This window comes from Arvicanthis niloticus, chromosome 4, assembly GCF_011762505.2.
Source record: "Arvicanthis niloticus isolate mArvNil1 chromosome 4, mArvNil1.pat.X, whole genome shotgun sequence".
Taxonomy (NCBI): domain Eukaryota; kingdom Metazoa; phylum Chordata; class Mammalia; order Rodentia; family Muridae; genus Arvicanthis; species Arvicanthis niloticus.
Genome location: NC_047661.1, coordinates 42659278 through 42671244, shown reverse-complemented (window position 1 = coordinate 42671244; position 11967 = coordinate 42659278). Strand labels below are relative to the sequence as shown.

Genomic DNA, 11967 nt, shown 5'->3' with positions numbered 1-11967 from the left:
TGTGGCTTCATAGAACAAATTGGGTAGTGTTCCTTCTGTTTCAATTTTGTGGAATTGTTTACAGACGATTGGTATTAGGTCTTATTGTAAAGTCTGATAGAATTCTACACTAAAACCATCTGGCCCTGGGCTTTTTTTTTTTTTTTTTTTTTGGAAAGACTTTTAATGACTGTTGCTATTTCTTTAGGAGTTAGATGGTTTATCTGAACCTGATTTAACTTTGGTACCTGGTATCTGTCTAGAAAATTGTCCACTTCATCCAGATTTTCTAGTTTTGTTGAGGATAGGTTTTTGTTGTAGGATCTGATGATTTTTTTAAATTTCTTCAGTCTCTATTGTGAAAAGAAACTTTTATAGTTTTTTTTCTTTTTTATTGGATATTTTCTTTATTTACATTTCAAAAGTTTTCCCCTTTCTAGGTCTTTCCTTTAGAATCCTCCTATCTCATCCTCCTCTCCTCCTGCCTCTATGAGGCTACTATCTCACTCACTCACCCACTCCTGCCTTCCAGCCCTGACATTCCCCTACACTGGGGCATCAAACACCCTCAGGCTCAAGGGCCTCTTCTCCCACTTATGTCCAACAAGGCCATCCTCTGCAACATATGGGGCCAGAGCCATGGATCCTTCCAGGTGTACTCTTTGGTTGGTGGTCCAGTCCTGGGGAGCTCCTGGGTGTCTGGCCAGTTGACACTGTTGCTCCCTCCATGGGGCTGCAAACACCCTCAGCTCCTTCAGTCCCATTTCCAAGTTCTTAATATGTTATGCAATAAATTCTTATTTAAAACTTTACTTAACATTTTTGCTACTTAAGTGTATTACTGAGACATTATTGCATCTACTATACTGGTGTGAGAAAGAGGTGTGTATTCAAGCTCACACAACTAGTATAGAAGAAAGCCAAGCATATATGAGATTAGTACAATATCTTAAACTTTAACCAAATATGCAGAACATTTTTACTGAGTTGGTGGGTATAGAAACTAGATAATTCACAAAGTAACCTTCACTACTTCCTGGATTTACTTCCAAGGTTCTAAAAAAAGAATGTTGCATGTGAAATTTTATTCTTTAGGAAGTATGAAAGTAGAACAACATGAATACATTTGCTGTGAGCATGTAAATTTTGAACCAATAAGTTGACATTCTCTTCAATGCCCACATAAAACTCTAGTTTGGAGGCATACATCAGTTGGTAAATACAGGATAAGGAATGAAAAAAAAATTGCTTGCTAATAATAAAATTAACAAAACATTGAAGTTATTAGCTCATTAGAAAAACAAAGCTTTTAAACAGTACATGAAACCTTAATACTATGTTTGCTAGTTTATTTTTTATTTTGTTGTTTATGTATCTTCAATAAATCATTTTGCAGGCTTTGCTACAGATTTTTGATAAGCCAATTAAAGTACTGATTTTGTATCCTATTTGCAATTTTTAAACCAGGAAAGGTAAATGCTCCATGGAATCCATCTTCAATATGATGATGAGTCACATGAACTCCAACATTCTGCAGTCGCTTGACATACATGATCCCATCATCTCTTAGGACATCATACTGACACGTGATAATATAGGTCGGAGGTAAATGATGCAATATATTGTCATTGGCCAACAGAGGGCATGCCTTTACATCTATGAACCCTGGGTATTTTTGAGCAAGCTCAGAGCTACCAGGAGAAGGATTTTTATAAAAGTGACCTTTCTTATATCTCTCAGGGAGCAAGGAACTCCAATTCACAAACTGAAACAAATGGCTGAATTCCATGGGTACATGCTGGTTGAGAAGCATGGCTTTCTCCAGGTCTTGGTCTGTAGTAAAGTATTCACTCCAGAACCTGACCATTAATGACTTGGTTAACAACAGAAAATGTGCATCCTCTTGTAGTGATGGTACATTCATATCAAGAGCCTGAAGGGCGGGATATATTAAGACTTGGACCTTGAGTTTGTTCTTGATATCTGGATCCTGTAGAAGCTGAAAAAAATTCAAAATTGCATTTGAATGACTATTTTAATTAGTAGATATACTTTCATCTAAAAATATTATGAAGAAATAAGATAGATTCAGATAATGAGGTTGAACAGAAATATTTCATATTTTTCCAGTTCTCTATATTGTCTACATGTACTAATAAACATTAATTTCAGTCAAATACCAAGGAAGATTAGAAGCAGAGCTTTAACTATTAATGAGCATTGTTTTACTTCGACACTGAGAATTTATCTTTTCAATATGTAAAGTGTGGTGTGGCTTATGCATGTCTTATTCAGGAAAATGAATAAGGAGAGGTTCTTCAATTTAACCTCATAACTCTAACTCTGAGAAGGTTCCAATACTTACCTCACTCAAAGGTGTTTCTTAAAGTAGTACATATGTTTTGGAAGACAAGACACTGAATTCTAGAGTTAACTGTGTGGAACTTCTTTGTCTTGAAAATGTTTTAGATCTAGAAATTTTCTCCATCTTTTTAGTCTATGATGGCCTACAACATATTGTATGATATTTTATAAAGATATTCAATAATTATTAATCAGAATTATTTAAAATTTACAGAAGTAGAAGTATATGAAAGAATAACTGATAGTTCAACAGGAAAAATAAATGTATGTTTAAAGATGTTACAAAAGAAGGGTAAATTCACAATTGGATACTGCTTTAGTTTTAAAAATTCTTGCCTCTTGATGTATACCTCATGTTATACTAGGTTGCCTTTCTGAGCAATGAGGCATATGGGGTACAGATTAATACTCTAGAATATTTTGGACATTTGGTTTTATAGGATATTAGAGCTTATCACAGAATTTGTAGCATATATTCTCTGGAAATGAAGAAGTTTCCTTTAAATATAGCACTATGTGGGAAATAAAATTCAAGCATAGTGGCTAAATATTCTGAAATGTTATGAACAATTAGATCTTAAAATTATCAATCTTGTCAAGCAAATGATAACTATAAACCCATTAATTAATTTCATACTTCTATGCTAACATTTTTCCTTTGGGAAATTTCATTATTCTGATACCAAAATATATAATATTAGTTTGGGCATATTCCAATTATCAATACAACAGTTATAGTAGTTGTTGTCACTGATCAATGATCAACTCTACTAGTAAAATCTGTCATAGTGAGATACATACTTAAGAGAGAGAGAGAGACAGAGAGAGAGAGAGAGAGAGAGAGAGAGAGGAGGAAGGGAGGGAGGGATATACAGCAAGTATAGAAGCACTGTGAAGACAAATGTTTACACACACACACACACACACACACACACACACACACACACACACATATATATATATATATATATATATATATATATAGAGAGAGAGAGAGAGAGAGAGGGAGAGAGAGAGAGAGAGAGAGAGGAGAGGAGGGAGAGAGGGATATACAGCAAGTATAGAAGTCATTTACTCCAGGTTCCCTTTTGATTATCCCACAAATCAGCATTTCATTAACCCAGCTCCCTTATTCTTAGAAAAAAACAGAAAACACATTATTTTTAATCATTGTAAATTAATTCAGAGATCTCCTTGCCTTTGTAATCACAAACAATATAGTTAGCTGGATGGAACACCATCCTGAGATCACCATTCTGACCATGCCAAGACCTAAATCGTGTCCCAGGCTGACTTTGAACTCAGGAATCTACTTACCTTTGTAACTGCTTGCCTTTGTATCTTTCTGATAAGCTAGCTGTTCTTTTTGGTCCATGAAACCCATCATATAACCCATATTGCATCCTTATATTTTGTATAGTTGAGAACTCGTATTTTCAGAGTTTTTTTCCCACAGCCTTAAGGGCTGTCCTGAAGGTCACAGCATTCACCATTTATGCTATAGTCATAGACACACCTTTGCCTCCTGGATTTGAGATGTCTCTTATTATTATGGAGTCATTAACCTTGGCAAAGAGGACCTTCTCCTATACCTTTGGCAGGGAGAATATTTCCTAAAGGAGGAACATGAAGTAAAAAATATATTCTCTTATATAAACAAAGCTCATGGCCAGCAGCTGTCAACAGCCATAAAAGCCTTGCCCTACTGGCTTTGTTCCAGGAGTGAGAAACTATGTTACCCTGTTCCTTCCATGACCATACAGGACTAAGTACTCAATAACCTTTAGAGTTTCTGAGAAAATAAGTTTACATATAGGGTGTTTTAAAATATCAAACAGATTCTCCTAGAAGCCTACCTGTTGGGTCACAGCTGCAGCTAAGTTTCCACCAGCACTGTCCCCAGATACACCGACTCTTCTAGGATCTACACCATATTTTTCAAGAATGTCTTCTTGCAAGAACCATCGTAAACTACTATACACATCTTCAAATTGTCTTGGAAAATGGTATTTTGGGGCTAAGCCATAGCTGTATGAGGAATAACAGTTTAAAACTTATGCAATTTAATTAAAGATATGTGGTGTATTTCTAAACTAAAAGTCCAAGTTTTCTTTAATAAACAAAATATTATTGCTAGCTTTATACCCACAGAGTCTCCATCATAAAGCATTCTTTAATTTAATTAGTATATGAGTAAAATCTTGAGTAAAACAAGTGAATTAGCCTTGTTGAATTCAAAAGAAAAAGAGTGAAAAAATAATGGGTAATATATACACTTAACAACATCTGCCAGTACATTCTTTTAACAATTATTATACTATACTGAAAATTAATAGAAGAAAAATATCATTAATTATATGTTATAACTTCATCAATAACAAAACTACCTATGTTATCATTGTATTTTATTAAACATGTCATTGTTCTGTTCATTTCTATCAAATTGATTTCTTATCAGATATTGCCCTAGTATGCTATGTTTAAGAATATATCTTTGCCTGTTTTCATATGTAGCTTGAGGATAAATTACTTTCAGGAATGATTGTGCCATGCTATATGGGGAATTAACCTTTAAATATAGTTTATCATGTAATTCTCAGAGAGACCATACTGTACAAAAATTATATGATTCTTAGTTCACTTGTGGATAATATAACACACACACACACACACACACACACACACACACACACACACACACACACCACATATAAAAAGTCTCCAGGCAAAATTTTAAATCTCAGTTTCCTGTGATTCTCTGACTCTAAGAATTCACTCTGCTGACAGAAACAAGGCTGCAGGTCCTTCGTGTACATGATGCATCACTGTTACTGTGTTCTAATGATTTCTACATTTTTTCTTTTGATTCCTGGTTAATTTGAGTGTTTCATGTTGTTTTTGTTGTTGTTGTTGTTGTTGTTTTGGTATCTCTAACTCTATTCTTGCCAACTTAAGTTCATTTTTTTTTTGCTTACTCTCTTAATTTCATTTGAAGCATTCCAATAATAAATAAGATATTGATTTTTTACTATAGAATGGCTAAGCACTGAAGAAGCAAACCATGGTCTTACTCGGTTGACACGACAACAGCATCAAGTTTATGGGCTGTCCGTCTCGATAGAGTGTCATAGATGTAGTTAGCTGAAATCAAGAAAACTGAGTGAGAGGCTGGTAAGCAAATGGATGGAAAGCAAATCAGCCAAATCACATCAGTGTATGCTTCTCCTCACAGACAGTCTACAAATGAGGCAAGGTGCTTGCTCTGTCCATTTCACAGTGCCTACTCTAAAGCTCTGTCATTCTTATCAAGCTTCATGTCTTTCCCTCTCATTTAGCAGATTTTACCTTTACAGATTTTAAGAATATTACTGGAAGTACAAATAACTATAGCAGACTTTAAGGAGAGTTTAGTCTAGAGTTAGAAGTTATAAAAAAGCACAGATACGTAATACTTGTTCTAATGGCATTGTATAGAGCACAGTACCTAGAAATAGTGTAATGTTTCAATAAAACTGCCAGAAAGAGAAAGAGAAAGAGAAAGAGAAAGAGAAAGAGAAAGAGAAAGAGAAAGAGAAAGAGAAAACCTAAGTCCTTATTCACACATCCATCCATAACTAGGGAGAGAGGGATAAATAATATTTTGGTGTTTTTCCCCCTTAGCAATGCAATGGGTTAGGAATGGACTATATACATTCACCTGGGTTTGGAAAACTGTTCCAAATACAGATAACATAGGTTAAAAATAAACCAGAGCCTCCAAGTTCTCAAGGTCAAAAAACCGTCTTTCTTTAGTCTCACACCTCCCATTCCAGAATACCTCATATTCCACCATCTTAACATCAGCTTATGAAGCTGTCATAGGCTCCTTGAGTTATTATAAAATACATACATTATAAATTAGATTAGATATACCAATTATATGTTATTTGTACTTATATACTTACATTAATAAAGTCAAATTACAACACAAAACTATATACAGTAAGATATTATAATCTATGTGCCACAAGTGAAATATGTAATGTCAAATAAATATAACATGTTTGGCTCTATGCTTTTGCACCTAACATCTTTGTCTCATTCACTTTGTCTTAATGCTTTATAAAAGATCACAGTCACCATCTCTATTAGCTGCTATTTCACTCACTGTTCAGTTCACACCACTTTTGTTCTCACTACAGCATTCTACCAATTATACAATAATAAAGTTCCATGTTTAAGAAGCCATTTCTCTTCTTAAGTGAGATTTTTTTCTATAGCTTTGAGTAGTAATTAATTAATTCACCTTTCAGAAAAGAGCACATTAAACAATTGAAGTATTATCTAAGTTACATATGACTTTATATGTCTTTTTATGCTCAGACAATATTTTATGGGATAAACAAGAATGTTCAACCAATGGGACATACCAGCACTTCCCAAACACCAGCCACCACCATGAATATAAAACAAGCCACGCCTGAGTGTTGTTGACTTCCTTTTGGGTATGTATATGCGAACAGGAACACTGTCAAAAGTTGTCTCCATCACCGTGACATTCTCATCAGATGTGGGTGGGACTTCCTGAAATGTCATAAGTAATCGCATCGTGTCCATGAAATGACTGATTCCCAAAAGTTCGACAAAAGAAGCCTAAGAAGAGGGAGAGAAAAAAAAAACAATTATGTGTGTGTGTGTGTGTGTGTGTGTGTGTGTGTGTGTGTGTGTGTAAATGCAGCCTGCTGAGCTCCTCTAGTGTTGCTCATATGAATATGTATTTACAGCTGACTGCTTGGGATTGGATAACCTGTCAGGGTCTTTTCCCTGGAGAATTTTGTTCCACTCTTGCCAGTGAACTATCACCTGTTAAAGCTATGGATAGGGTCTTATGACATTTCTGCCACCACACTAGAAAGTCAGCTGGAGTTGGTAGTACCCTGATCTTGCTTAGGTCACCAATTTCTAAGATTTGTTGGGTGCTGTTTTCCTATTTTATACATCTATATATTTATACATATGTAGATATGAGACTCTATGTTACCTCAGATATCTTGGTCCTCTGGCTCTTAATCTTTTTTGTCCCTTCGTGTATCATGTTCCCTGAGCCTTAGGTATAGGAGTAGTAGATGTATCAATTGGTGTTGAGAATCCATAGTCAATTGTTTTTTAGGTTTGGGGGTTTATTTTTGTAATTTTACTAACTGTAGCTTTTTGTTGTGGTCTCTGTATGTGTGTCTGTGGTAAGGGGATGAACATTTAGAAGGCAGTGAGAAATTATACTAGTTTAGTAAACTGGTAGGGGTAAGTTTTCCTCAAGGACAGTGACCTCACTAGCCATAGTTCATTGACTGGGTTTATGACACCTGATCAAATTTCCCTCCTATTGAGCAGGCCTTAAACCCAATCAAATCAATGTTGGTTACCCAAGATGTAATTATTACTGTTGCACCTTGGGAACCATCTTGCAATGCTGGCCATTCTTGTACTTACTAGGTATCATAGCTGGGTAGGACATTTATTGCTCTACTCTGTCAAAAGCTTGCACAGCTCCTATGAGAGCTAATTGTGAAGGCGAGAGCTTTCCAGCTCTAGCTTGATTCTTCCAATTCTTGTGTTGGAAGTGTGTGGTGTCTTCAGCAACAAGGTCTTGCTTTCAACTTCTTGACAGCCACCAGTAGCAATGGCAGTCTTTTGCATCAGAATTTTTGTTAGATATAGCTGCTGTGGCTCTTGATGGGAGGATTTTTACTCTCAGGTGAAATTTTTTGAGTTAACATAAAATAATGTTTACCCGTGATATTTTTCAGACAACCATAGAGTTCTCTCTCTGTCTCTCCTCTCCTCCCCTTGCATTGTCCTCCAACCCCAGTTTCTGTTGGGAGCCGACTTTAGCAGAAAGCGGCTAGATCAACTTTGCAGCCATCTAGAACCATATACCCTGACGAAAGATTTGGTTTTCAATAGCCTACAACAGCTGAAGCACACTCTGATATCCCACATATTTTGTGTTGCTGCTTACTGCCCCCAGCTGCAAAGTGCACGTGGTGGCCACGCCTGCAAGGTATTGCAGTTCACGTGCTGTCCACGTGCTATCTACGCCATACATGCCTTTAAGGCACACGTGCTATCCACGCCTGCAAAGCATTGCAGTGCACGTGCTGTTCACGCTATAGACGCCTGTAAGGCTTACATCATATCAACACCTGCAAGGCACGTGGTATCCACGCGCCTACAAGGCACGTGGCAAAAGCCTATAAATAGCTCAGAATTCCCTTCAATAAACGAGACTTGATCAGAATCTCTGTCTTGTCTCCATTCTTCGCGTCTCTTCCCCTTTATCCCCACTCTCTCTCTCGCTAGACCCTGACCCTCGGACCAGAACGGGCAGTACGGGCTGCAACAAGTTTCCAGTTAATCCCTAGGCCTTGACTTCCCTTTCCTGCTGTGTCCTCCTATCCCCTCTATTTCTCTTCTTCCCCTACGATCTCTACTACCTTCTCTGGTTTCTATAGTGTCTCTAGGTTATATACTAACATTTAAATGTTGAGAACTATAATCCACACATCAAGAACATGTAGCAGCTGTCTTCATGGATTTGGGTTGCCTCACTCAGTATATTTTCTTTTGTAATATATTCTTCCCTTATACATTACATCTCAACTGCAGCTTCCATTTCTATGATTTCAGCTTTCTTCAGAGATGAATAATATACTATAGTGAATATGTACCACATTTTCATTATCCATTCGTCAATTGAGGGATATTTTGATTGTTATACTAGCTATTGTGCCTAGAGCATCAATGAACATAGCTGAAAAACTATTTGTAGAGCAGGATGTTGAATCCTTTGGCCAATGAGTGAGAGAGATGGGTCTTAGGGCAGATCTACTTTTAGCACTTTGAGAATTTGTCAAGCTGATCTTCACAATGCTTGCAATCCCAGCAACTGTGAATAAGAGAAACCCAGGCCAGTTAGCACCAAAGATGACCAGATGGTGAGAGGCAAGTGCAAGATCATAAGCCACAGAAGCCAATGTACTTTGGCACCATCAGAACCCTCTTCTCCCACCACAGAAAGCCCTGGATACCCCAACACACCTGAAAACCAGGATGCTGACCTAAAATCCTATCTCAAGAAGATAATAGAGTCTTTAAGTAGTTCTTTAAGGATATAAATAGCTCACTGAAAACAATACAGAAAAACATAGGTAAACAGGTTGAAGCCCTTAAAGAGGAAACAAATCCCTTAAAGAGCTTTATATTTAAATTTTAAAAAACTTTAATTTTGTCATTTTTTTCTTGATTCTTTCATTTTGACTTATTTTGTATTCTAGATATTAATCTTTTATCAAATATATAGCTGGCAAAGATTCCCTCCCTTTGAGAAATTCCTCTTCACTGAACTGATAGTTTGCTGTTCAGAAGTTTTTTAATTATCTGAGGCCCCGTTTTTCAATAGGTGACGTTAATTCCTTGGTAAAAGATATTCCGTACAGAATGTTTCCCACACCTATGTTGTGTAGGGTATTGACCACACTTTCTTCTAGCATTTTAGCTTTCACATTGACCTCATTATTTTAATCTATTTGGAGTTGACTTTCATTCAGTATGATAGATAAAGTTTTGACATGTGCACATGCAATTATCTCTCTAAATTTTGTTGAAGGTGCTGTCTTCTCTTGTGTGTATTTTGACATCTTTGTCAAATATCAAAAGATTTTTAAATGTGAATATACTTTTGGGTCTTTTCTTTCACTAATCTACAAATTTTAATTTCTGTTGATGTCATTACCATTGTAGTACATTTCATGTTGTTTTATAATTTATCATCAAAACATGAGATGAATTCTTTTATACTTTTTACCTATAGAATTTTATTTTAGTTAGAATGCTTTACATTTAGTAATCATATTGCATTTTTCATTTAAAAATTTCCATACAATATATTCTAGTTATATTTCCCCACCTCACTGTTCACACAACTTAGTCTCTCTCTCTCTCTCTCTCTCTCTCTCTCTCTCTCTCTCTCTCTCTCTCTCTCTCTCTGTGTGTGTGTGTGTGTCTCAAAAAACCCACTAAAATGAAAACTAAAGCAACCAAACAAAGAAACCCAATATAACAGAAAAAGGCCAAAACGAAACAAAACATAATCATATTTTTAGCAAAGGCAAAGGAATAAGGTAATATTAAATTGTCCCCTATATAGTGCAATCAAAACATTTTTATAATGGTCTCAAATATGTATGTGGAAGATTTAAATGTTATTTATGATATGATGAAACATATTCATAGATGACTGATAGCCCACAAAGATGCCAAAGTCATGTACTGGAGGAAAATAGTGATTTGGGCTGCTACAATGGGATATCCAATGGGATGTCCACTTGTAGAATAACTAAATTACACACTTACCTTTCACTCTGCACAAAAATAAAATGTAAATTGATAAAAAAAAACTGCAATAGTAACCCCAAAACTCTGAAACTTCTAGAAAAGATTTTAGGTTGCACTCGAAATTTACAGGTACAGGAAAGGATTCTATAAATATAACTCCAGTTTTTTGTTTTTTATAAATTAAGAACAACAACAGACAAATGGCACCTCACAGAACTGAAAAGTTTCTATACAGTAATGGAAGCATACAATAGAGTGAAGAGGATCCTATACAAAATGCCCATAGATGCAATAGTGGCTCCAACTGAGAATTATATGGTCTTGTCTCTTGTGTTGCTGGGTTGTTTGTTTGTCTGTTTTTTGTTTTGGTTTGTTTTAACCAATCAGCCTTACTAACTGTCCCACATGCACAGATTTCCATGCATGAATCTAAACCTACTGCATAGATTTCTATAATTAAACAGAATACTAGGCCATTCTCCTTCACTGAAGTTGATTCTTCTAAAAACCTTCACCTGGGAGTACTGTAAAGCAAACTCTCTCTGTATCCTCTATTATTCTTTTCCTTTCTCTCTTCTTGGTTGCCTTCTGTAACTGGAATCAGATCTAGAAAAGGATCATGCTAAGAAACATCTTTCAAAACTCGTACTTTCTCTTTTTTAAAGTTATTCAGCATTCATAAGGTTGATAAAATTCAGAACTTACCAAATCTGTTGCTATTTTTGGAAGTGTAGTTTGCCATACTAGTTTCCAAGGCTCTTCAATAGCATCTGGAAGAGGTTTATAAACATAATAAGCTACAAGCACCACAGAGATGAGAAGAAAAACGGTTCTCCCCATGTTTCCTCCTGCTTTTTCTACTTTTGGTAGCTAACAAATACACTGATTTCAAAACTTTGAATGTTGAATTTTAACCTGTCATAAAGTGTTACCTAACTTTTTCAGTCCAAATTCCACTGTGCAATCTCTTAGTGCATAGGCGCCCCAACTCTACAAAGAATTTCAAAGTAGAGGTTCTATCTCCAAGTTACCTTCTTATCTATCAGCAACAGTCTGTTGCCAAACAGTTTGCTATGAAAACACATCATAACAAAGGCATTATTATTCAGACTCTTTTACCTGTATGTAGTTGCAATATTTGAGAAAGACAGTAAATATGTCAAGTAGAAACTAAGAGAAGATCAACAGCACCTTTAAAACTATGTGAAAATTTAAAAAGATGTCCATTTCCTTTCATTTCCTCCGTGCCTT

The 11967-nt window shown here is 35.8% G+C and overlaps 1 protein-coding gene across 1 annotated transcript; it reads right to left on the bottom strand.

The window, feature by feature from the left end:
- Positions 1-1047: 1047 nt before the first annotated feature.
- Positions 1048-11610, bottom strand: Aadac (arylacetamide deacetylase). Its single transcript, XM_034501183.2, has 5 exons — positions 11422-11610; positions 6753-6975; positions 5415-5484; positions 4200-4371; positions 1048-1978 (listed from the first exon to the last, which is right to left on the bottom strand). Exons 1-5 carry the CDS (start codon positions 11554-11556, stop codon positions 1382-1384), a joined length of 1197 nt encoding a protein of 398 aa, XP_034357074.1. The 5' UTR covers positions 11557-11610; the 3' UTR covers positions 1048-1381.
- Positions 11611-11967: the final 357 nt, after the last annotated feature.